The sequence below is a fragment of the Oncorhynchus kisutch genome, linkage group LG6 (assembly GCF_002021735.2).
Source record: "Oncorhynchus kisutch isolate 150728-3 linkage group LG6, Okis_V2, whole genome shotgun sequence".
NCBI classification, from domain to species: Eukaryota; Metazoa; Chordata; class Actinopteri; order Salmoniformes; family Salmonidae; genus Oncorhynchus; species Oncorhynchus kisutch.
Window position 1 is genome coordinate 42,708,487 of NC_034179.2, and position 27,708 is coordinate 42,736,194.

Genomic DNA, 27,708 nt, shown 5'->3' on the forward strand with positions numbered 1-27,708 from the left:
TGAGACGTTATATGTTTTATTATCAATAAGGCCACAGTAGAAGATATTGGGTTAGTTAAGCTTCAAATGATAAGTAAATGCATGAAAATGTATATAAAAAGGAAGAATTATTCCTCATCTCGGGTGAGACATATTAGTCCAGTCCTACTGAACCTATTCTTATAAAAGGAAGACCTTTACAGCATATTCTACTTATTGCTCAACGTGCACATTTCAGCAGGTACATAGGATTTGGCCCTAACTTCAGAAACATCGGATATTTACACAAGTCATGTATTGATGACAAGGGGAGATCTGCGAAAACGTTTAGTCCTGCACACACATCTGAAGTTGATGATTCAGCCCTCAATGTTAAGTTTCATGTTAAAAGGAAGAGAAATGAAACAAACTCTGAAACAAAACATAACTACATCTTCCAAATTCTAGTCAACCAACAAATGGTTAGCGCTCATAAAAAAAATTTGTATAGAGACAAAAGCACATTTAATAACAAAATAAAAAAACGGAATAAAACGGTCTTATGTGAACAAAGTATCATTAAAAGAAAAGAAGCAGAGAATGGGTTGGAAAGTCAGCGTTCATGGGTCTTTAAATTAAATCAGTCGTAGATATTTACATTCTATTGCAAGTAAATGGTCGGTACAAATTCGCTCCGGAAGTTTTCAATTTGCTGTAATTAATATGAAACCAGACTGAATGCTGCGCTCACCAGTGTGCAATCAGTCTGTTTTAACCAGGCTAGTAGGATCATAGCGCTTGGAAGATTCTGGAAGACAAAAATAGTGCTGTAGTACAGTAACAGTGCCACTAAAAGCACAACACTCTCTAAATATTTGTTTTGGAACAACCTATGACATGACAGAATTTTGACTGAAACTTGTTTTGGCACTGCGGTTCATCTCTTGGAAAGCCCAACCCAGGTCATATGAGAACACAAAACAGTGGACACACCATAGAAGATGTCCATTCTAGGAATTCTACTTTCATAGGCGAGACTGCCCTGAGGTATTGTGGGAAACCTAGTTCAGGTAACCAATAGTGGTCTGGACGGGAGATGTTGAATGGTCATTTCAACCCCAGTTACACTTCTACTGATGACTTGTAAAGCACTCACAGAGAAACAAAGACCACTTAAAAAATAATGAATGAAACCCATGTCGAAATGTAATCATTTTTTCTCATGTTTTTCATACTTAACAAATTAAGAGTAAATACAATTCATGTCTTGGCATTGAAATGGATTTGACCAAAAATCATCATCAAACAGATCATCGGTGTGGGGTCGTCCTCACCCCCCCTCGTCCTTCACCCCTACTCCCTCCGGTGGCTCGGCGGTTGTCATAGTGAAGATCGTCACGGCAACGCCCCCAGGTGTTGCAAGCGGGGGCTGCTGCCTGAGAGGGGTACTGTGCACGGTACTGCGCCTCCATCTCCTCCACCCAAGCTGTGCTCCAGTCCCAAACGGGCATGGGGTCCAGCTCCCCGAAACACTCCTCTTCTTCCCCTTGAGCTGGAGGAAACAGGGCACTGAGGGGCGACGCCGGGGGAGAGAAGTCTGGAGAGGAGACAGTAGAACACAACTAGAGTTAACACACTCTGATACATGACACCATGTCACATTATCGGACATCACGATAGAGATACTATATATTACAAAATACATGAGATATGACACCATGATACAAAGAGAGATATGACAATTGACACCGTGACACAAAGAGATATGATACGACAACTGACATCATGATAAAATAGATGTAACAGAAGAGACACATTTTTACAGTGCCAGAAAGGCACTCTTTGTACCATATCAACAGTAAAGAAAAAAAAACAGATGCACGATCACCCAGCCAACTTCTTCATTGGAATTGTCCCGTTGGCCAGTAATTAAAGAGTAAAATGACTTTTAAAGTGAAAATGACATTGACGTGAATGGCACCCTATTCCCAACAACAGATTCAGCCGTGGGCCGAATTTTTCTTATGCGGATGGTCAGGGGGCCCGGAATATATTTACAAATACTTAGTAGATTGCAAATTGAGCACAAGAAGCCCAAACAAATATAATATTTGACTAAAACAATTTCAAACCTTGCTTACATTTGGATATGATCATTTTTTCTCTCTATTATGCATGGGAATTCTTGGGAACAGAATTACAACATTTAAATAATTTTGTAGCTGATTTCCTGGTGCTTTTACAGTCTTTTGTCCAAAAAATATATATAATATATACATTTTATATATTTTTTTCTCAGAAAACTTGGGAGGCCAAATAAAACCACCCGCAGGCCGCCAGTTGGGGAACCCTGACCTACATAGTGCACTACTTTTAACCGGAGCTGTATGTACCCTGGTCAAAAGTAGTGCACTATATAGGGTAGGGGTATCCAAATATTACCCTATGAGGTCTGGAGCCTACTGGTTTTCTGTTCTACCTGACAATCAATTGCATCCACCTGGGACAGTCCAATTCAGATTTTTTTAATCACTAATTAGCCATTTGACCAATCAGATCAGCTCTGAAAAAGGTCTGATGTGATTGGTCAAAAGAACAATAAATGGAAAAAATATCAGAATTGGGCTGCCTGTGTAAACACAGCCCTGATGTCCCAGGTCTAAATGAGTCCCTGATTTAGAGGGGAAGAATAAATAAATATGTCTGCATTTACACAGGCAGACCAATTGCAATACCTTTTCCACTAATTGGTATTTTTCAGCGCTGATCTGATTGGTCAACAGACCAAATACTGAAAAAAAAAAAAATCTGACCAAATAAACAGACCAAATAAATCATAAGGAATAAGGTTTGAAGTGCGTGTCCTATATCTAGGAGATATAATACATCTCAGAAAATATATATTATTTTGACATATTTTGGCACAAAAGTACTTCCATATTTCCATAAATTATTTAATCTGGTACCAGGTAACCGTCAGATGAGTCCCGGGACACTTGTGGGTGTCACAGAGCAAAACGGAGAACACCATGGTGTTTCTGAGTCTTTCCATAGTGGTGTCATAATAGTTTGTAGCCCAAACCTTTCGGACGCAACAGACGTTTTCATGAGATCGATTTTATTGATTTGTTTTTGTAATTTTTTTAAGAACAATTGGGCAAATCGAGTAAAGTTGAATCGGACATCTGCACATTTGGAAAAAGGACAGAGTTATTGATTAAGTAACAGTCTGAGAATGCTGGGTCGCTAGTCCCTTTAATTTGCTGAGAGGTCTTAAGTAATCACCTATTGCCATCCCCCGAATCCTGAGCTAACCCCCTGCCCAACACACACACACACACACACACACACACACACACACACACACACACACACACACACACACACACACACACACACACACACACACACACACTTTCTCTTTACATTGTGTGTGTCTGTGAGATACACTCTCAACTCAATCACATTTAATTGTCCCATAGGTCAGCTTCAGGGGCCACACAAGCACGGAAAATTCCCACATGTAGCCCATCTATGCATCCTCGAATACAAGACCACTGCTTAAATCTAGGTAAGGCTACATCCCCAATGGATACAGAGCATGCCGATAAACTACACAAATGAAAACTGGTGACACCTGATTATGGGTCAACTCCATTTCTCCACCAGCTACTGGAATACACTGTAATTCAATTTTTTTAGTTGTAAAATGTTTGTTATTTGTTAAATACAAGGGACAATGTTAAATTCATTAATAATACCTAACCCTGACGTGGCCTGACACATCCATCCAGAAATCTTCATACACAAGTATATGATGACCAAACTATAGAGGCTAGTGGAATCAGATTAAATGTCTGATGTAAATCTGACTCCAAGGCACCATTTTAAGATTGTCTTGTAATAGTGCACCATCTAGTGCCAGTTGGTGGAAAGACATCTGAAGGAATAACATACATCAATAACCTGTCTAAAGTATGATGATTGGCTACATTTGGGCAACCATATTAAAACATGCATTAACATTTGAATAATGTTTATCCAGCAGCCTTGCCTGAGAAGGAGGCTTCACTCATGGACTCGGCGGCCACAGTGTCGAGCACGCGGGCAAAGTTGGAGTCGTTCATGAATGAGCCATCCGACGAGCTGATGAAGCTGTTGCGGGTGCTGTACGCCATGTTTCCCTCTGACACCGAGCCCCAGCCGTTCCACAGCGAACCCTCCCATTCGCTGCAGAGCGACGAGGGCGTGCTCTGAAACCGGGCCCGCCGGGGGCCCATTGGCTCCTGTTCGTCAGTCATCCCGTCCTCCAGTTGGTCGGAGGGGAGGGGCCCATAGATATAGCCCAGGGTGGGAGTGGGGGAAAAGGTGCGAGATAGGGAGGAAGCGGGAGGATTCTCCAACGTGGTGCTGGAAACAGGAAGTGAGGTAAGAAAGAGGTGAATAAAGTAAAAACTCACAACACCTGTAAAGCAATACTGTAGCAACAACAGAATTATTCTTGTAATATCAAATATTTTACTGATAAAGAGACTAGCTACTGGCTTTGGAGAAAAGTCAGATTAAATATTACTGACAATATTTTTGGTTGTCTAAGTTTAAAAGCCCTTATCAATTGACGTAGTGGAATAGATAGCGTGAAAGCCTCAATCAATGACTCTGACAGTAAACCTCTCGGCCCTCCCTCAGTCGCCACCCCTAGGTTTCTATGGCAACCATACCTGTGCTTCTCAGCCCTTGGGCTGAGCTCCAGGTACTGGGTGACTTCCTGTGAGGTCATCGTTGCATCCTGCTCCTCATCCAATGACATGCAGTAGGAGGCAGTGGACAGGCAGCTATAGGAGGGGCAGCCAGTGGTGGTGGTGTTAGTGTTGGTGGGGGGGCCGTGGTGACCAGACGCAGAACACACAGACTGAAGAGACCTGGCATCTACAGTCAGCTTAGTGGACCTGCTGGACCTAGGTGTGATGAATAAAAGTCCGATGGTCATTTCCAATAATTAAAAATAAATTAATGAGACATTGATAAGTGACATTCTTCAAGAATCAATAGGTATATCATTAAATAATTAACAAAATGGCTATATCACAGAGTGGGTATTTAAGCCAAAAATATTAGCTTGATATTACAGCAGCTAATGTCCCCCACGATGAAATCGGGGAGGGGACTGTGGATCTGTCTCAGTCTGTACGTTCGTCACGCTTAGTTGCCTAAATGTACTATAGTTACAAGATATTCCAATTTTGTTTCTAACAAAAGTGCTATTCCTTGCAAGAGAATAGTCATACTGTAACGAGAATTGAGCCGTTTCCTGTTTAAACTGTGGTTACGTGTCATTCATGGGCAAGTAAATTGGCATTTGATTGCTGGGTGTTGGTTGCCGTTCTCTGAGCCGTGTCGAGGCCCTGTCGTCGGGGCTAAGAGCAGGGAGGAAGTACAATCATTTTCTCCAGCAGTAGACAGGAAACCATAGGGTTTTACTATAATGGCCAACCAAATGGAGGAAAGCATGGCGCAGTGGCTCATTAGAGAGTGGGGAATGGGAGAAGTTATGGATAAATTGGTGTCAGGAAGTAGTCAACAGGATGTTCCTCACCCTTCCTCTGAGGTGAGGCTGTGTGTGTCAGTGGTGTCGCCCATGGCTAGCGGGAGTGGCAGCATGTCCACCAGCTGCGCTGAGGCAGAGTAGTGCAGGAGGCGGGGTGACTCCAGGGGCTTGAAGCACTCTGAGCGCCCAGCTGGAGGAAAAATACACACAGGCACCAAGGTTAACACAACAAAAACAATACTGTCAAGGACAGTGGTTCTGACTGTACCATCCATTCCTGGAGGAACCCCCAGGGGTGCACATATTTGTTCTAGCCCAACACTAACACACCTGATTGAAGAGAACTAATTACGAAGCCCTTGATAAGATCAATTAGGTGTGCTGGGGTAGAATAAAAAGGAAAACACCCTGCGGGGCAGTGAATACACTGGTTAATTGTTCCTGAGCATTAAACTCCTTTAGGGTATGAGTGGTATAAGAACACAGTACAGTACCTGGTGGGAGGTGGCTGAGTCTCTGTGTGTAAGGCATTCCCCTCATAGCCAACGCCTGGCTCCTCGACGACAACAGGGGGGCGCTGTTCACCGCATGGAGATCTGGGAAAGGAGACAAAGTCTGTGACTTAAAAGTAACTACAGATCGACATTCACCAATAGCAAGGACATCAAAACCATGCAAGGAAGACACCATATTGACAATCACCTTGCTTGTAATTATTTTCCCACGACTCCTTGAGCACGCCCATCTTGGGCTGCGAGGGCAAGGCCTGTTTCCATGGCAATGCCTGGCCACCCTGGACAAGCATGGTCTTGACAACTGTGGCAGGCTGGGAGATGCACACCGTCGTTGCGCAGTGCTGCGAGGAGGTGGTGGTGTGGCAGTGGGGCCGCTTGGGGCATCGGGCAGGGCTGTTGAAGGTCTTGAGGCCATTACCCGTCAGGTCCACGTAGAACGTCCCGTAGACACCGCAGCTGTCGGGCACAATGGGGACAGCCACGTCCAGAGAGCTGGGGTCCTTCTTGGCTGTGATGGGCAACGCTGGGAATAAGAAGAGGACCACTATTTGTCCCCCATGATGATGGTAAATGTTGTGCGTCCACTTGTGTGGCTGGAATTGCATTTTTAAGTTGTCAAATAAATTATATCTATCGATCTAAGATTGGAGAAATTCTGAGGCAGAATGGATCAAGTGTATTGCTTACGTAGCAGAGGTTCTGAGCTTCCATGATGAATAGCAGAGTTAGTTGCATAATCAACTGGTCCAGAACCAGTCTTTGTTATCCAGCGCATACTGGTCACAGTAAGAAATGCGGTAGGAGGAACTTTTTTTTGTTTATTTTAACCTTTACTTAACTAGGCAAGTCAGTTAAGAACAAAGTCTTATTCACAATGACGGCCTACCAAAAGGCCTCCAAGGGGATGGGGCTGGGATTTAAAATAAAATGTAAATATAAGACAAAACACACATCACGACGAGAGAGACACCACAACACTACATAAAGAGAGACCTAAGACAATAACACAGCACGGTAGCAACACAACATGACAAAAACATGGTAGAACTGATTCTAGACCAGCTTTAAAGCAGAACTCACTAGTCCTTCTGAAGCCGGGGTTCTCCTGGCTCTGAGCCCACAGTCCCTGGTACTTCTCGTCACTCAGGGTCGGTCTCCACACACCCGAGATCCACGGAGAGTCTGGGGCCGCCATTCTGCAGAGACACAGATCATTCAATCAGTCAGCCAATCAATCAATCCCATGTAATGGGTGTGGTTAAAATATCAAAACTAGGAGGCACATATAGTGGATCAGATCATATTACACATGAGAATACACGAAGCATACAAAACATTAGGAATACCTTCCTCCTTTTGCTCAGAACAGCCTCAATTGATCGGCTATGAAAAGCCAACTGACATTTACTCCTGAGGTGCTGACCTGTTGCACCCTCTACAACCACTGTGATTATTATTATCATCTGACCCTGTTATGAACATTTGAACATCTTGGCCATGTTCTGTTATAATCTCCACCCGCCACAGCCAGAAGAGGACTGGCCGCCCCTCATAGCCTGGTTGGTTCCTCTCTAGGTTTCTTCCTAGGCTCCGGCCTTTCTAGGGAGTTTTTCCTAGCCACCGTGCTTCTACACCTGCATTGCTCGCTCTTTGGGGTTTTAGGCTGGGTTTCTGTACAGCACTTTGTGACATCAGCTTATGTAAGAAGGCCTTTATGAATAAATGTAATTGAATTTGTTGAGGCATGGGCTCTACAAGCTGTCAAAAGTATTCCACAGGGATGCCCATGACTCCAATGCTTCCCACAGTTGTCTGGATGTCCTCTGGGTGGTGGAACATTCTTGATACACAGGAAACTGTTGGCTGTAAAAAAAAAACAGCAGTGTTGCGCCTGGCACCTACTACCATACCCCGTTCAAAGGCACTTCAATATTTAGTCTTTCCCATTCTCCCTCTGAATGGCCCACATACACAATCCGTCTCAATTGTTTCAAGGATTAAAAATCCTTATTTGACCTGTCTCCTCCCATTCATCTGGTTGAAGTGGATTTAACAAGTGACATCAATAAGGGTTTTCACCTGGTCAGTCTGTCAGGGAAAAAAGTGTTCCTAATGTTTTGTCCACTTTGGGTTTAACGAAACAAAAGGTAGTGAAATTGTCAATGAGCCACACTGTTCGTCTTCCACCTACCTGTGTTTTATGATGAGGTCCTCACTGGCCAACCTGTACAAACCTGCAAAATCCAGAGTCATAGTAACTTTATAGTCTCGTTGATTTCCCAATGAGGGAACACACCTTATACAGGAACACTGGAGATGACAATGTTAATTCCATCCTTGATATAATTTATCATATGAGAATTTGACCTTGAATGATGAGTCCAGATCAACCTATGGAATGCATGCCCACTACAATACAAACCTGTGAGGGGTGAAATCTTCAGTTACACATCAAATAACCAGAACCTCTTGTTTTAGCTAAATAAAAAACCAGATTAGCTGCTAAAGCTAATTATGTACCCATAATGGCACAGTGGACTAGCGTACCATGACATATCCATGCTCCAAATATCCTATGCCAAGCTAATACTAAAGATACAACATATAAGCCATCCCCCAATTCCTGCCCAGACAGACCTTTAGCCTTGATGTGGCCTCGTCCCAGGTGGTCGCCAGGCCGGGTGTGGCGGCGGTACAGGCAGACGGCTGTTATCACCAGGATGCACCACAGGAGGGCGCCAACACTCCCAATGAACACTGGGCCCCTCAGAAAGGTCAGGACCTGAGTGAGGTCCCTACTGGGGCTGTCCGACTGGGGGGCCCCGGACCTCTGGGAGTCTGGAATAGAGAGAGACGGGAAAGTCAAAAACAAGACAAAAATGAACACATGAGAGAGAGAGAGGTTTCAGGCTCTGTTGTGTGGGGGTTTATATAATATTTTAGATTCTTCAAAGTAGCGACCCTTTGCCTTGATGACAGCTTTGCACATTCTTGGCATTCTCTTAACCAGCTTCACCTGGAATGCGTTTCAAACATGAAGAAATGTTCAAAGTTCTTTTCCAGATTGACTGACCTTCATGTCTTAAATTAATGATCGACTGTCATCTCTCTTTGCTTATTTGAGCTGTTCATGCTATAATATGTACTTGGTCTTTTACCAAATAGGGATATCTTCTGTATACCACCCTTACCATGTCACAACACATCTGGCTCAAAAGCAATATTGGCTCAAAAGCAATAAGAAGGAAAGAAATTCCACACATTAACTTTTAACAAGGCACACCTGTTAATTGAAATGCATTCCAGGTGACTACCTCATGAAGCTGGTTGAGAGAATGCCAAGAGTGTGCAAAGCTGTCAAGGCAAAGGGTTGCTAATTTCAAGAATATAAAATATAAAATATTTTAATTTGTATTTTGATTTGTATAATTGTTTTTTGGTTACTACATGATTCCATGTGTTATTTCATAGTTTTAATGTCTTCACTATTATTCTACAATGTAGAAAATAATACAAATAAAGAAAAACCCTTGAATGAGTAGGTGTGTCCAAACTTTTGACAGGTACTGTGTCCAAATGTTCCCCTAAAAAACAAAAATAAAACACTGAAATATCACATTTACATAAGTATTCAGACCCTTTACTCAGTAGTTTGTTGAATCACCTTTACAACAATTACAGCCTTGAGTCTTCTTGGGTATGACTCTACAAGCTTGGCACAACTGTATTTGGGGAGTGTCTTCCATTCTTCTCTTCAGATCCCTTCAATCTCTGTCAGGTTGGATGAGGAGCGTCGCTGCACACATCTCTCCAGAGATGTTAAATCGGTTGCAAGTACAGGCTCTGGCGGGACCACTCAAAGACATTCAGAGACTTGTCCCGAAGCCACTCCAGAGTTGTCTTGGCTGTGTGTTTAAGGTTGTTCTGTTGGAAGGTAAACTTTTGCCCCAGTCTGACGTCCTGAGTGCTCTGGAGCAGATTTTCATCAAGGATCTCTGTACTTTGCTCCGTTCATCTTTCACTCGATCCTGACTAGTCCCCCAGTCCTTGCTGCTGAAAAACATCCCCACAGCATGATTCTGCCACCACCATGTTTCACCGTAGGGATGTTGCCAGGATTCCTTCAGACGTGACGCGTGGCATTCTGGGCAAAGAGTTCAATCTTGGTTTCATCAGACCAGAGAATCTTGTTTCTCATGGTATGAGAGTCCTTTAGGTGCCTTCTCAAACTCCAATTGGGCTGTCATGTGCCTTTTACTGAGGAGTTGCTTCCGTGTGGCCATCCTACCATAAAGGCCTGATTAGTGGAGTGCTGCAGAGATGGGAGAACCTTCCAGAAGGACAACCACCTCCACAGAGGAACTCTGTCAGAGTGACCATTGGGTTCTTGGTCACCTCCCTGACCAAGGCCCTCCTCCCCCGATTGCTCAGTTTAGCCTGGAGGCCAGCTCTAGGAAGAGTCTTGTTGGTTCCAAACTTCTTCCATTTAAGAATGATGGCCACTGTGTTCTTGGGACCTTCAATGCTGCAGGCATTTTTTGGTACCCTTCCCCAGATCTGTGCCTCGACACAATCCTGTCTCGGACTCTACGAACAATAACTTCAACCTCTTGGTTTGGTTTCATAACCTTTTGCGTTCGGTTGACCATAGATAACCGTTGCATGTTGTCACTGACCTATGACCACTCTATGGGGGTCACTCTGCACCCCGACGCCAGCTCCGTTGACCGTTGCCACCCGGACCCAGTACTGTTTCCCTGGGTACAGAGGGCTTATTTCCAGACTGTAGGTCCCACCGCCCACTGTCCAGTTCAGGTACTGCTGCTCTTCCGACTGCACACACCACACCTGGACAGGACACACGGACACACACCCAGAGATCAAAGTGGGAACCAGGGAAGCGTTACACTTTGTGTGTGTGTGTGTGTGTGCTTTCAGGTGATTGATTCATTCTTCAGCAGGAGTAATAGGCAACTCTGGTCCTGGAGAGCTGGCTTTTGTACCAGTTCAGCACACCTTTGATTAAACTTATCATGGTCTTCTTCCATAAGTTAAACCACTTCTATCAATACTGATTAGTTGAATCAGGTATTTCGCACTTGAACAAAAGCCTGCAGGCCAAGGTTGCATAGGACACCCTGTCAATACAATGTCTCATTAGAATATGTGAATGTATTATGTCAGGTACTGAACATAGAGAAAAAAACTCACACTGGAATTTCTTACATTCTCACAAACGTTTCATAAAACACATTGTGGAGCATACAAGAATGCCAGTGTGCTTGAGCAACTTCTTCAAGCACAGATACAAGAAGGTAAAAGGGCTTTTTAGTCATCTTGTTCTTACCTGGTATCCCTTGATGATGCCGTTGTGAGATTCATGGGGGGGAGGCTTCCAGGTCACATGGACCGTGTCATTATGGTCAGGGGTCATCGTTATGGAGATGGCCTGAGGTGGGGCACTAGGCACTGTGGGAGGATGGAGTGTCATCAAAATAACAAGATGTAAAAACCACAGACACACAACTCATCTTGATTCAAAACGTCTTTTTTAATCTTCATAGTACAAAATAGCACTAAAGTTGGACTACTCCTGAGCTACAGTATCCAAAGAAACACCTAGATTTTCATAAATGTTTCTTTTGAGTTGATAACAGCCAACTCTAACCGTTTGGAACCCTTACCTGTCTCAGGTACACCTAGGTGCCTGGTGTTGCTCTCCCGGCCGTACAGGCTGCTGCCGTAGGGACGCACTTTGAACTCATACTTGTAGCCCCTCTTGAGCGGGCCGACCAGTGTTTGGAAGTTTGGTAGTACAACCCTCTTAGCCGCCCAGTCCGAACTGGCGGGCAGAAGAGAGCGATAGAGGACCTCGAAACCATCCAGGTAGTGTGGCTGGGTTGGGAAAGACTGGAGCTGAAAGGAACAAAACAAAAGGAAAGCCACAGTTAAAAGGTATGCCTTGCTGGAGTAGAAACTCAAAAAAGACAACCTTAAATCTGCATTATTTGAATGTTCTCTGTGACATGAAAATAATGTTCTGAACAAACGTGAAAAATGACACACCTCAATCTTAGTTCAGCAAAAGGTTAATACCTAACAGTTTTCATAATAATACATGCGCCTTCATGTGACGTCTGATCTCCGTACCTTCCACTGCACTTGGGACATGTTGGAGTTTGGAGTCAGCACCGTCACATTCTCCAGAGCCACGCGCAGGGCCGACAACTCTCTGTGAAGGTCCCTCTGTCTGGTACTTGAGGCTTCTGTGAAGTAGGGATAAAAATCTTCAGAGAAAATAATATTTTCTGTTCATAAATAGAAGTTCCCTACTGGCACTGAAATTGACACAAACTAAACTCCATACACATTTCCATAGTGATCCTAAAAACGGTTGACTTTAGAACCACACTCAATTCCGACGCCAATTCACGGACTTCATAAAAAACTATTGTGCCTAATATGGTCTTTGTTGTGCATTCCAGTTTCCTGTGTTCCCTTAGGAGAAATAGATATAGACTCAGCAAAAAAATAAATGTCCTCTCACTGTCAACTGCATTTATTTTCAGTGTAAATATTGTAAATAATATGTGTAAATATTTGTATGAACATAACAAGATTCAACAACTGAGACATAAACTGAACAAGTTCCACTGAACAAGTTCCACAGACTGTCCGTCCTGTCTCCCTGTAGCGCTGTCTTAGGCGTCTCACAGTACGGACATTGCAATGTATTGCCCTGGCCACATCTGCAGTCCTCATGCCTCCTTGCAGCATGCCTAAGGCACGTTCACACAGATGAGCAGGGACCCTGGGCAGTAGAAAGGCCTCTTTAGTGTCCTAAGTTTTCATAACTGTGACCTTAATTGCCTACCGTCTGTAAGCTGTTAAGTGTCTTAACGACCGTTCCACAGGTGCATGTTCATTAATTGTTTATGGTTCATTGAACAAGCATGGGAAACAGTGTTCAAAACCTTTACAATGAAGATCTGCAAAGTTATTTGGATTTTTACGAATGATCTTTGAAAGACAGGGTCCTGAAATAGGGCCGTTTCTTTTCTTGCTGAGTTGATTACATTTAGCTGTAAGGAAATAGGGAACGATAGGATCAAATTTGATTTCACCGAGGCGAAACTGGCTTAGACACACAGTCCTGCTGTACACAACATAAACACTGTATTACATATTCAACTAATACACAACACATAAACGTAGCGTTGAGGGCCCAACCTAAGCGCTCTTACCCTCCACCACTAGCTGTGCACTGGCGGTGACCATCCCCACGTCGTTGACAGCTGTGCAGGTGTACCTCCCAGAATCCAGTGACGTCACATAGTGGATCTGGAGGCTCTGGTCAGGATTCACTAGATACCTACAGACATGACACAGAAATCAGTACAACATTCACTCTAGCAACTGCATGCAATTATTAGAAATCAAAGAATGACATATTATTGAACAGTATACTAAGTATTGCCTTTCATGACATATGTACTGACTGTGCTGTGGAGTAGCTGAGAGATTGTTTAAATGTTACATATACACCTCGTGTCAATGACAGTTTTTAGTCCAATGTACAGTTAATGGACAAAGCTTTTTTAGTTGAATGCAAGAATCAGACCTGCCGTTGGGCAGAGGGCCCTGCTCGCGGATCCACTCCACAGCAGGCATGGGGTCTCCTTTTGCCTCGCAGTAGAACTGGGCAGACTCCCCCATCCCCACCGACACATCCTGAGGCTTCAGCACCAACACTGGCTTAGCTGGGGATTGAGAAAGCATGGACAAATATGAAAAGTATGGTTAGTCATATCATACCTCTATGCATTCAATTCCATGCTATCCCTTTTATCAATAGCAAACATTCTTAGCGGCATGACATACCTTTTCCACAATGTTTTGCAAACCCAAACTGTACTGTGCTGACTCAGTTCTTTTCACATTGTCATTTCCAGCAACAAATCAAATCTTATTTGTCACATACACATGGTTAGCAGATGTTAATGCGAGTGTAGCGAAATGCTTGTGCTTCTAGTTCCGACAATGCAGTAATAACCAACGAGTAATCTAACCTAACAATTTCGCAACAGCTACCTTATACACACAAGTGTAAAGGGATGAAGAATATGTACATACAGATATATGAATGAGTGATGATACAGAACGGCATAGGCAATGGTGGATGCATAATCAGGCCAGCGCAGTACAGCTTGGCTCAGTAGTGTGAAAAGGTTATTGCTAAAACACTGATGTACTGTATATGGGGTCAGGGTTTATCTTACCTAGGACAGAAAGGCGGGCAGCTCTGCTCACTCTTACTCCCACTGTGTTGGAAGCCACACAGATGTACACGCCAGAGTCATTCTTCTGGGCTGGGGCAATGATCAACTTCCCATTCAGCGCCTATAGGTCACACGGGTAGCAATCACATATAGTAAAAAATAAAAAAACGTTTATTGCAGAGGATAAATAGCCTTGTACAAGCCTTGGATTGTGTGAGCCGAAACGGCTCATAGGAGCAGGAGCCTATCTCCTGTTTCTGTAGAGTGAACATCTTGATGTACAAGTACACCCCCTGGACGGGGCGATAGTCTATCACAGGGCCTTACCCCCCAATCTGTCTCCTTAATGCTGAGTGCCAAACAGAGACGCATTGGGTCCCATTTTTTGTCTTTGGTATGACTCAGCCAGGGATTGAACTCTCGACAGTCAAATCTCAAGGCTGACCCTCTAGCCAGAAGGCCAATGAATATGCCATTGCAGAGGATACATGATCATCATTTTTGGTCCAAGATGATAGGTCCTCTTTTATTAATGAAGAAGGAAAATGAATGAAGCAGCCTGTGGTTTTAATCAAACTTTTGTACAACAATGCCCTCTATTGGTAAAAGGATGATACCACATCGGGATTGGAGAAATAAGTAATCAAACAAAACAGTATGATGAACCCCCCAGGTTGGTGTGGAATAAATGTCAGCTCCTGCCACCTCTGGGAATGAACTAAAATTAGATAAATTCATTCAAATATGGAAAAAGCTACATGTTTTGAAAATACATTTTCTGCAATGAAATGCAGACTGACAACTGTCCCAGTGTTCACTTCCAATTTCCAAACCATACAAACCCCCTAAAAAGCATGTAGCTATGTTTAAGGAGGTCTCACAGTGTAATGCGGGTCAGTGTTGTTGATGGGGACCCCGTCTTTCCTCCAGGTGACGTTGGGTTCGGGGTGTCCCACCGGCGGGCTGCAGTTCATCACCACCACCTCCTCAACAGCCACCTCCACATCACCGGGCTGCACCCGGAAGTCTTCACGGAGAGCTGGAAGAAGACACGACAGATGAGGTCCATTCATAACCAGTGAGTCTGAGACAAGCTGGTGCACAATGCCATAACAGTGCATTGTATGAAAACGTCAAAGTTAGTCTACAAGCCTGTAGTTCATAAACATTGCCTGGGAAACGTGCCGAGCACAACACACATCACTGAGTGCTTGAATTGTCTTCCCACAAATGAGAGTTTTGACCACCAAAAACAAGCAAGGCTTACAATAACCTCATCTAATGATTTTTTTAAACAAAACCATTACCATACATCACACAGCTCCAAATATTCAGATATTCTTTACACGGAATACATAGTGCCTTTGTCCAGTGTCGCCCCATCAACAACCACATACATTTTCTTTATTTTTACCATTTTCTACATTGTAAAATAATAGTGAAGACATCAAAACTATGAAATAACATATGGAATCATGTAGTAACCAAAAAAAGTGTACGTTCACCTACTCTGAATCTCACAAAGACACCAGACCAAAGGACATATTTTCACCTGTCTAATGTCCATTGCTCGTGTTAATGAACTTATCCTCTGCAGCGGTTAACTCTGGGTCTTCCTTCACTGTGGCGGTCCTCATAGCGCTTGATGCCAGTTTCATCATAGCGCTTGATGGTTTTTGTGACTGCACTTGAAGACTCTTTAAAAGTTATTGAAATTTTCCGGATTGACTGACCTTCATGTCTTAAAGTAATTATGGACTGTTGTTTCTTTTTGCTTATTTGAGCTGTTCTTGCCATAATATGGACTTGGTCTTTTACCAAATAGGGCTAGCTTCTATATACCACCTCTACCTTGTCACAACACAACTGATTGACTCAAACGCATTAAGAGGAAAGAAATTCAACAAATAAACTTTTAATAAGGCAGACCTGTTAATTCAAATGCATTCCAGGTGACTACCTCATGAAGCTGGTTGAGAGAATGCCAAGAGTGTGCAAAGCTGTCCAAGGCAAAGCCTGGCTACTTTGAAGAATCTCAAATATAAAATGTATTTTGATTTGTTTCACACTTTTTTGGTTACTACATGATTGCATATGTGTTATTTCATAGTTTTGATGTCTTCACTATTATTCTACAACGTAGGAAATAGTAAAAATAAAGAAAAATCCTTGAATGAGTAGGTGTGTCCAAACTTTTGACTAGTACTGTACATTCCTCAGAGGTCCTAAACAATTCATAGAGCAAACTTGACCTGTCTACAGTGACATAACCACAAGTACATGACAGACAAGCCTGACCTCTTGACAGGAACAAGTCATGTTTACTCAATCATTAAGAGTAACTGTGAACCATTTAGGTTGAAGGTCTAAGGAGCTTCCTCCCACTATATCCAAAAGGACAGAAACAATGGCCTTTCACCTTGAATGTATAAATTACAACATGTTTAGGATGCCTGTTTAAATCTTCACTGATAACATTACATTGCAACACCAAATGGAATCATGAGACAAAACATTTTTGGACACACAATGGTCTAGTGCCATAAAGTACTAGTAGAATATCTCCAATCTTTTGTTCAGCAAAATATTAAGGAATGATCTTAAGCTGGAATTCTTTAAAATGTAGATACGTGTATTCTTCAACTTAATAATTAGCCGGAAATTAACTTAGTCCAACTCTTGAATTAACAGTGATGCATGGTTTATTGCTGTTTAGGCTACTTGTCCTAACCAATACAACTATACTGACAAAGGTCACGATTGCACGATTATCTTAATGAAACTAACCCAGATAAATAAAGGTTCATTTCTAAATATACCACAATCCTTCTGCTACTGTTCTCTAAAGTACTGTTGATCTGCCAACTGAATCTAAATGAAGTACCACTGTCTATTGTCCCAATGGCTCCACCACCAAATGTACTGCTCCAGGGAAGTTCCCCCAACAAGTCAATCAGCCACTAACTATACCATCCAGCTCAGGAATCCAGTGGTCTCTGGGTGACCCTGTTTTGGGTGCAAACAGAGGCTGGGGGTCAGGGGTCAATTAACAGTGTTTGTCCTGGAGAGGGGGTATTCATTGACATTGGACCCCCTTACTTATTCTCTGTAATCACAAAGACAATCTCGCTCTCTCTTCCTCTGGAGCAGGATTCTGTGAGTCTGTGGATACTGGGGGCATCCCGTTGACCTCAAAGATCATATATCAGCTTGATATAATGTTAAAGATCAGCATGGAGGTAGAGAGGAAGTGAATGGGACAGGATGTAGGAGCCACAAAGAGCCATACAACCAAGACAATAGAATGTATTCTAAGGCCACAGTTTCACATCCATCTGGCATAGGGTTCCACAGTCTTGGTCCTGGAAAGCAGCCTTGTGTGGTTTTGGTTCCATCTCAGTATTAGCACACCTGATTCAGCTAATCAATATCTTGAGTGGTTTATTAGTTACCACACACTGCAGAGACTGATACATAGTCTCTTCACTCACATGATCCATAACAGTGTGATGGTACCTCTCTTCATCATAGTGTGCAATTAGTTTTGCATGGTATCTTGGCATTTACAGTGCCTTCAGAAAGTATTCATACCCCTTGACACATTTTTTGCCAATTTATTAAAAACAAAATACAGAAATAGCTCATTTATTCAAGTATTCACACTCCTGACATGTCAGAATCACCTTTGGCAGTGATAATGATCAGTCTTTCTGGGTAAATCTAAGAGCTTTGCACACTTGGGGCCTCATTTGACATTATTGGGAGGAACTATTCTAAAACACAACTTACGAAAGGAATTTAGAATGTTAATACGCATAGAAAATGTTTGAGTTATCAAACAATCCTATGAGTGCACACCGGTAGGAGATCACCATTGATAAATACCAATTGTTCTCAGCCTCAGTGCACGACCTTGGCTATTTGCATTTCGAAATGTCCCTAATTAACCATATATGGTCAAAATCATCCCTTTAAAGCATGTGGGGAAAATAAAATGGCGTACCATGACATACAACCCCGCAAAGAAAAAAATATTTGAAAAAAATACTTTTCCAAGAATGAAATACAGGTGCTAGTGTCAGAGATTGAGTACAACCAAAATATTATATTTGGCTAGCTCAGTTGTGGCTTGACCAGTAAAAATTCAAACATAGCAACAAAGAGAGGACCATTGAGCCAATTAATTACATTAGCAATGGCAAATATACTTCAAACGAGCAGGCAACACTCATCAATAAGCTATCCATCCTCAACAGCTCCTTCCTGTAGGCGTAGAGGCCAACATTGCTGTTCTGCAGAATGAACGAGTTGTGCGTATCACCAGGCCACCACATTCAGCAGCGTCTTTTGCTCACCACATAACCTATCGCCTGCACATTAAGAGTGGAAACCTTTTCTGTTGACATAGCTGAAATCGTTTTAGGATGGCGCCTGTTGTGTGATGGTGTATGAAAATTGCATGTTACAGTTCGTTTTGCTGGTGATTGTATCCAAAACATCGAGGGTTGTGAGCAGTGGCGGTTCTAGCTTGTGTGGCTCCCTGGGCGAACAATCGTAACATTTAAAACAAAATAAATATTCAAATATATTCAAAAATAAGACTCAAAAATATCAAAAAGAAGTAACAAAGACAAATAAAAACACATTGCAGTATATAAATACAAATAAAAAAGATCTAATTATTACACTATTGCCCTATAGCTAACAAACACACATAACACTAAATTGCACAAATCCTATATCACGCAAATAGAATAACACACTTATAAAGAGAACATGATTATTACACTACTGCACTTCAAACAAGAAACACAAACTAAATTGCTCAACTGCCATCTAAACGCTGACCTTTCTTGCCTTCCTTGATGCAAAGTCATCAATTACATCATCATAAGAAATCTGCTCAGCAATTGCATGGTTAATACTGATGACAGCAAGGCTACCAAGGCATTCCTGTGACATGGTGGACCTCAGGTAGGATTTGATGAACTTTAGCTTTGAAAAGGGCCTCTGCTTGAGCTAAGGTGACTGGAAGAGCAAGACAAATTCTGAGAACAGTCCACAAATTTGGATACATTTGGACTGGTTTTATATTATTCTTAACGATTTCACACAAACCAGAACAAAATGCAACTGTGAAACTGTGAAACTATATATTCAAAGTATTATGAATGAATTGTGGTTTATTTGGTAGCATTTCGTAGTGTGACTGATTTTACCAATTGCATTAGTACTGTACAAAGTTAGAGGTGCGCTATTTGATAGAGTCCCCTGCTCCCCCTACCTCGGGCTTCCAGTGGGGAGACCTGAGGTCAACATACCCCCGCCCCCCTCCCCATCTCGTACTTCTGAGTGGGAGACCTTCCCAGGCAGTAGCCTGCCTAGCTCACAAACTAGAATCAGGGCACCCACTCCGACAAGGTTAATTGACCCACAGTCCCACACGGTGACATGATATCATTGACGTTACTTGCAAATGAGCGATGGAAAACCGATTGCGTCAAATGTCACTATTACAAATTTTTGGGTGAGGGCGCCCCGTGCCGCCCCCGGCAAGATGCCGCCCTGGGTGGCTGCCCATGTTGCCTATACCTAAATCCGCTACTGGTTGTGAGATGCCGATCGGCAAGCTCCCGCTGAAAAGTGCATGTTGCCAAAAACCAGAGGGTGGATAGCACTTGGATTTGCACTGGAATGGCATTCGTTTGTCTTTTTAAAGTAGGTCTTAAATCCTTGCAAATTGGTTCATCAGATAATTTCCATTCTATGCTTGGCAAGAAGTTCCCTTATTCCACCACTTGGCATTGAGCATTATGCATGGTCATAGCTGTGCGTAAAGTTACTAACACTCTCAAGCACACATACATATTGACACATCTCACACTTTGCATGGAACGCATGGTTTATGCACAGATGTGCCTACACATGATTGATAAATGAGGCCCCTGGATTGTACAATATTTGCACATTGTTCTTTTAAAAATTCTTCAAGCTCTGTCAAATTGGCTGCTGATCATTGCTGGACAGCCATTTTCAAGTCTTGCCGTAGATTTTCAAGCCAATTTAAGTTAAAAAAATTAACCAGGCCACTCAGGAACATCCAATGTTGCCTTGGTAAGCAACTCCAGTGTATATTTGGCCTTGTGTTTTAGGTTATTGTCCTGCTGAAAGGTGAATTTGTCTCCCAGTGTCTGTTGGAAAGCAGACAACCAGGTTTTACTCTAGGATTTTGCCTGTGCTTAGCTCTATTTGGTTTCTTTTTATCCTAAAAAACTCCCTAGTCCTTGCTGATGACAAGCATTCCCATAACATGATGCATCCACCACCACCTGCTTGAAAATATGAAGAGTGGTACTCAGTGATGTGTTGTGTTGTATTTTCCCCAAACATAATACATAACGCTTTGAATTCAGAACATAGAGTTAATTTATTTGCCATGTCTTTTGCAGTTTTACTAGTGCCTTAATGCAAACAGAATGCATGTTTGGAATATTTGTATTTTGTACAGGCTTCTTTTCACTATCGTTTAGGGTAGCATTTCTGGAGTAACTACAATGTAGTTGATCCATCCTTAGTTTTCTCCTATCACAGACATTCAACTCTGTAACTGTCTTAAAGTCCCCGTTGGCTCATGGTGAAATCCTTGAGTGCTCTCCTTTCTCTCAGGAAACTGAGTTAGGAAGGATGCCTGTATCTTTGTAGTGACTGGGTGTATAGATACACCATCCAAAGTGTAATTAATAACTTCACCATGCTCTAAGCTAAGGGATATTCAATGTCTGCTTTTAATTTTAAAAATACCTCTTTGCGAGGTTTTGGAAAACTTCCCTGGTCTTTGCGGTTGAATCTGTGTTTGAAATGTACTGCTCGACTGAGGGACCTTACAGATGTATGTGTGGGTTACAGAGATGAGGTAGTCGTTCAAAAATCATGTCAAACACTATTATTGCACACAGAGTGAGTCCATGCAACTTATTATGTGACTTGTTAAGCAAATTGTTTACATCTGAACGTATTTAGGCTTGCCATAACAAAGGGGTTGAATACTTATTGACTCAAGATATTTCAGCTTTTCATGTTTTATTCATTTGTAAAAACTTCTAAAAACATAATTCCACTTTGACATTATGGGGTATTGTGTGTAGGCCAGTGACACAAAATCTAAATTTAATCAATTTTAAATTCAGGCTGTAACACAACAAAATGTGGAAAAAGTCAAGGGGTGTGAATACTTTCTGAAGGCACTGTATGACAAGATAAATGCATGTCCATCTAGTTTGAAAGACTTCCCCACAGTCTTACCTGCGATATAGAGGGAGGCATTGCGGCTGGTGGCCTTGCCTGCGCTGTTCTTTGCCACGCACGCATACACACCCTCGTGTGACTGACTCCTCCTCCCAGGGACCACGCTGAGGAAGAACAGGCTGCCCTCTGACAGAACGATGGGTCGCGATTGGCTGTCCAGCTTGTCCATCTCCATGGGCTGGCCATTGCGGAGCCACTCGATGGAGGGCTCGGGTGTGCCTTCGGCACGGCAGGAGAGGGTGGCAGGGCTGCCTACCTTGACCACCACGTCTGAGGGGTGGTGGACGATCAGCGGGGTTACCTCCACTACCTCCGCCCTCAGCCTGGAACCTGGAGGGAACAAAAACAGTGGATGGAGGAATGATGGAGAAAATAAGGTTCTGTCAAAATAGGCTATTGCATCTGTTCATTCACAGAAGCTCTGGCAATAGTTTATTAATATTACTATGCATACTATTCATTTAGCAATGAATGGGGTGAGGAGGACGGGATCGGGCGTATTCAGGCTGGTATGGCCGTAAGCCATGGAACAAGAGTTGGATAGACTATTTCAAGTTCATGTAACTCAAAACACTTTGAGGAACTAGAATAGCCATTCCATTTTAAAATGTCCCTGAGATTATTACTGTGTTTATAACCGTATACTCTAGTGAGCAAAAAGCTTACAGCACCTTGATATTGCCAAGAGGTCTCCCAACCAAGTAGTAAGCAGTTCTGACCCTGCTTAGCTTCTGAGATCGGGCATATTGTGGCTGGTCTGGCCGTAAGCCATGAAATGAGAGGTGGATAGACTATTTCAACTTCATGGACACTCAAAAAAACTAACTTTGCATTAATATCCCTTGGGACCTGATAGTAGGAAAGGAATGTACTGATTCATACACCCATTCTAGTAATATCACAAATAAACACAAGTCATGGATGACCTTCCATTCCTAATTCACGTAACGGGAGGCCCTGTACAATCTGATCTTGGGTCAGTGTTTTAGGCTACATACGTCAACAAGCATCTCCTTTGGGAGTCTCGCCAATGCTTTTCATGTCATAAGCAACTCCCACCTTCAAAGACAAGTTTTACTGTGTTGGAGAGCAACAATGTAGTACAGTATGACTCAAAGGCTAATGACAGATGGAGAGGTAGTGAGGCCAAAGTGGGCCAAAGTGGTCTCAAACAAACTCTGCCTGAAGTAGTCTGAAGTGTGTGGTCCCATTTTTAAAGTGGAACAAGGGTATACTTAAGAGTCAGTAATAGTGGGCTTTTATAGTAGAGACACCACACCCAGAGAGTGGCCCCTAGTTCAGGGTCAGCTCACACACTTAAGTAAAAGCATCCACCACAAACAAGCATAGACACTGGCTACCAACAAACAATGCCTATTCTTAGGACAGCATCATTGGTATTCCATTGTTCGGCCCGTGGTATTGGATGACTCCAAGTTGGAGGAAGTGGGGGGATTCTGCTGTACTTCCTGTATGGGACAGGAAGCTAAACCAGTCGCAAGGCCCCCCCCCCCCCCCCACCCCCACATTAAACAATAGAACAAAATTCCTTCACGCAAACACAATCAAGAGGGCTCAAAGGGAAATCTGTCACCTGTGCACTGAGTGTGTGGCTGTGGACCCCTGCTATTATTGCCCCGGCGACAATGCCCTTATTGAGTGGCAATGTCAAAAAACTATTGATGCTAAGGCTTACACTGGCGCTATGTACTATTGGATAAAAACTGGACTCTGGCCATTGAGCTGTGGTAGGCTATATATGGTTGTGTTGATTTTGATAATGAACATTGCAACTGGAACAGTTATCTGATGGATGCTTTCATCATGTACGAGATGACATGCTCTCAAAGACTGTCAAGATTATTTTGATAGGATTTCAGATGTGTTACAATCAGCTAATCTTAACACTAGGCTAGCCATAGGTCTACCCCTGATTGCGAGGTAAGACATTTTTGTCAGTGGCTTGCAAAGTTTACATTGTTTCAGACAAAGCTATTTCCTGAGGGAGAGCCCACACTTAATAAGTCATAAAATGATTTTGAAAAATTTAAAGCAGTTTCAATTAAATATTTGCATAATATGCATATTTACAAAACCTTAAGAGTAGACTAATACTATTTTCTAAATGGTCACTTCCATAAAGATTGGAATAACAATAGCCTAGTACTGTGTCAAACATATGGACTGACTCGAAAGGTGCTGTAGGCTACATCAACTGTTAATTATTTACTGAACAACAAAGTGCCATTGAAAAGTAGGAACATTATTTGAAGCAAGCAGGGGAAACAAACAACAATCACAAACAGGGAGAGAACTCTATTTGCTATGTATCACATATGGCTAAAGCTTGGTGTTAAAAAGCTTAGCCTATCAATAAACAAACAGTGTCTGATACCACTAGAAACATATTTTGAGAATGAGCTCCATTCTTTCAACTAGGCCTCACAAACCAGGCCACATTAACAAAATGGGTGGAAATATAGGCAGGGGAAACTTTTATAATGAACTTTATTTACTCAAATTGCTAGCAATAATTAAATAAACTATAAATGCATTAGCTGACATGTTTACCATATGCCTACAGTACATTACATGTATCATATACAAATAACAGCCTTACCTGCAAGGTTTCCAAGAGCTGCGAAAACTACCAACATTCTTATAAACACCTGTTCCGTCATTTTATGTTAGGTCACCAAGGTATGTAAACAAATCGTTATCGCATCGTTCACCTATCTGGTGAATATTACTTCACTTGAGGTGGCGCGTTTCCTGTTTAACGCTCAAATCCAAGTTCCATTTGAGGAGGTTTCTTCTCCAGATTGATTAAGATTTTCCAGATAATTCCATTAGTGTTTCGTTTGCTATTCCATCACACATTGATTACCACTTTATCTAAATCCAAGAGAGCACCAATGCAATTAGCAACAGTCCCAAGTGACTACCATGCGAATAGAAGAGTTAGGCAAAGTGGCAACAAGTCACCGCCTAAAAAATGCGCCACTCCCCCGTTTTAACTCCCAGGCTGAGTTGTGTGTGAAAATGTGTCTTTCGTCGCATGAGTAGCTTAAGCAACATTTTTTATCACCAACACATCATTGGGATAGTTGCAGAGGAATAAAAGCACTGCCACATAGTCTACACAGGATATAGGCTATTGTGGTTTACTTTGAACATACATCGTTTCCTCAAATGCAACACTTTTTCATAGAATAATAAGATCATTTGCATCTATTTCAATGTTCCCTCATTTGAAGTGCCAATTTGAGGTTATCACTTCGGGTAGCCTACAGCAATTTTGATCCTCATAAGCTATATTGGTTGCCTTTATATTTGGTTGCCTGCATTCTTTGAATGATTATACACTGAGTGTACAAAACATTAGGAACACCTTCATAATATTCAGGTGCACCCACTTTTGCTCTCAGAACCTCATGGACTCTACAAGGTGTCTAAAGTGTTCCAAAGGAATGCTGGCCCATGTTGATGCCAATGCTTCCCACAGTTGTGCCAAGTTGGCTGGATGTCCTTTGGGTGGTAGACCATTCTTGATACACACGGAAACTGTTGAGTGTGAAAACCCAGAAGCGTTGCAGTTCTTGATACACTCAAACCAGTGTGTCTGGCATCTACCACCATACCCTTTTCAAAGTCACTTAAACATTTTGTCTTGCCCATTCACCCTCTGAAGGCACACATACACAATCCATGTCTCAAGGCTTAAAAATCCTTCGTTGACCTGTCTCCTCCCCTTCATCTACACTGATTTGAAGTAGATTTAACAGGCGACATTAATAACAGATCATAGCTTTCATCTGGATTCACCTGGTCAGTCTATGCCACGGAAAGAGCAGGTGTTCCTAATGTTTTGTACACTCCGTGTAATACAGCCATAAATGTGGAATGGTCATCTTTTTTTTTTTTTGAAAACAATTTGTAGCAGCAGTTCTGTCAACACTGCATGGAACGACAGAAAATGAGGAGGCTCCCATGCTTCTAAACAATACATGGAAATGACTTCATCTCATGTTTCATGAACTGGTGACATTCTACAGCTCTTGCAGTCATATCTCATGGTTAATCATGGTGGAATTTCATCTGAAAATAAGACGTTGCAGAGCAAAAAATGGGAAATGCTAGGAATTGTTTTGTAGATAGAAGCGATCACAATAACATCTGCTCATGTCAATAGCCTTTTTCAACTGATTTAAATGACTTATGGAGAGGTTTGTCTTGCTCTAGCCTACAGATGCATGCAGAGTAGGCCTTAAGAATAACAGATGCATTCTGATGTTTTCTTTTAGCATTTAGAGTTTTAATTGAGACATTTTAATTGAACCAAAATGGATACAACATCTCTCCTTTACACCCTTCTACAAAGACACTCAGATGTCATCACCTAGTGATACATTACAGCAGAAACAAGGAGGCCCGGCTAGAGCATAGCTGTGAGGAGAAAATAAAAACGACTTTAGGAGCTAATAGATACTGATCCCAATTACCCCAAATCCTGTAAAAACAGGGCTCCCGGAGGGAGATGGCGAGAAGAGAAAGGAATAACTACCAATGGAAGTCCATTCCCTCCAACAAACACATAAATAAAGTGTTGTTTAGTGAACCGGCCATTGTTTCGGTCTAAAAAGGCCCAGTCGAGGTGACGGAAGCTTATATTGATCCAACAACTCGGGTTAGATGGCCCCGGCCAGCTTCCAGACATGTTCAAAAGGTTTAGAGAGGCTGACGAAGGAAGGCTCGCTCTAACCACATGGCATGGAAATAATGTTGGGTTAAATATGTGCTGAAGGATGGCTTCAAAAAATGTACCCAGTATGTATTTTATAAACACGAAGAAGTTCTAAGTCAACTGTTTGAGGCACAATTGTTCCGAAAGACAAGTTGAAAGAAGAATGCCATAGAACAAACTTATTGGCTGCAGTTAATGAGGTCTTCAACCATTTTGATGCCAATTCAGGAACAAGAGTAAACTTGGATGAATCTGACCCAAGTCGACTCATACTGGTTTTCTATCAATCGTCCAATACATTTTTTTGGGGTGTTTTCCATCGTAAAGATGTCACGCATTGGTCCACACACTGGGACACATGCTGAGTGCAATGTCTCTCATAACAGCTTGGGGCAGGCATAGCTGTCTCACTCTACAAAGAAATAATACACTTCATATGCAAATGACAAGCTTGCATAATTCATATAGAACTGATCATTTATGTATTTCACTTTTCATAAGTAGTTAATTGGATACAAAATATGTATGGGACCAACATTCTTTAGACTTTGATTGCAAACTTGATGATGTCATTCTGTACTATTTTTTGATACACCGACAGTCGATCAGATATACATGACCTAATCAGTAATGCATTATCAACAAGACGCCTAATTGCAGGAAAGCATTACTAATTCATGATATAGCCTAACTCCACAACTTCTATACTGCAATGAACTGCACCAAAGATGGATATAGTGGAACATGGAGAACCGTCTGAGCTAATAGCATTAGCACTCCACAACACTATTGAGCTCATCAATCCTTCTTTACTATGGTACAGGTTTCTCTCAAAAGACATTTGAGCAAGGTCAGGGGGGAAGGAAGGGTGGTGCTTACCTTTTCTCCGGTGTGGCCTGTCCCTATGAGGCCGATGCTCCAATCGATGACGGACATGCTCCTTATGATCCTTGACCTGTGTCTTTGACCCCTCGGCCAATCCTGGCTCAGGTAGACAGGTGCATTGGCACTGAAGTGACCCTTCCGCCCAGGTATAGAGCCAGGTCGCCCAGAGCAGACACATTCCAACCTGCATCTTCTAGCCTCTGCGTCTTCCCTATCTGGATGACAGCTCTACGCCAAAGCTCCGTGCCTAGCGCACAATCGCTGCCCCTGGTAGAGCCCCAACAGGCACATCTCAGCTAGTCTCTCCCCAGACAACTCTTAGACCTCCCTGCGTTAAATTATTTGGAGATTGTTATAAAGAATGTTTTTTCTTTATATTCCTTGCACCCTGGCTTTTGTGCTCCCCTTCCTTCCCTCCCTCCCTCCCTCTTTCTTTTTTTGCCTCTCTCCTTGCTCTCTCACTTCTCTTTCTCT

General features: G+C 42.5%; 1 protein-coding gene across 2 annotated transcripts; it reads right to left on the minus strand.

The window, feature by feature from the left end:
• On the minus strand, nt 1–27,613 carry LOC109892867 (roundabout homolog 1). 2 transcript variants are annotated; one of them, XM_031826777.1, is made up of 19 exons: nt 27,229–27,613; nt 21,603–21,935; nt 15,182–15,339; nt 14,301–14,421; nt 13,643–13,781; nt 13,266–13,393; nt 12,172–12,287; nt 11,706–11,937; nt 11,369–11,490; nt 10,698–10,869; nt 8,659–8,859; nt 8,213–8,255; nt 7,102–7,217; nt 6,209–6,544; nt 6,001–6,102; nt 5,555–5,696; nt 4,680–4,916; nt 4,013–4,368; nt 1–1,555 (listed from the first exon to the last, which is right to left on the minus strand). In XM_031826777.1, exons 1-19 carry the CDS (start codon nt 27,422–27,424, stop codon nt 1,269–1,271), a joined length of 3,537 nt encoding a protein of 1,178 aa, XP_031682637.1. In that variant the 5' UTR covers nt 27,425–27,613; the 3' UTR covers nt 1–1,268. The 2 variants fall into 2 exon arrangements, with proteins under 2 accessions (XP_031682637.1, XP_020341299.1); XM_020485710.2 differs by lacking the exon at nt 27,229–27,613 and adding an exon at nt 24,226–24,581.
• Nucleotides 27,614–27,708: the final 95 nt, after the last annotated feature.

What these genes read in the sequence shown, in the direction of transcription:
- LOC109892867 (XM_031826777.1), bottom strand. Translation starts at nt 27,424, where the DNA reads ATGCAGGTTGGAATGTGTCTGCTCTGGGCGACCTGGCTCTATACCTGG. An exon ending in TGCACAGCTAGTGGTGGAGG is followed by an intron (nt 12,288 to 13,265) that starts GTAAGAGCGCTT and finishes CCTACTTCACAG; the next exon opens with AAGCCTCAAGTACCAGACAG. An exon ending in CCAAGGGCTGAGAAGCACAG is followed by an intron (nt 4,369 to 4,679) that starts GTATGGTTGCCA and finishes TCCTGTTTCCAG; the next exon opens with CACCACGTTGGAGAATCCTC.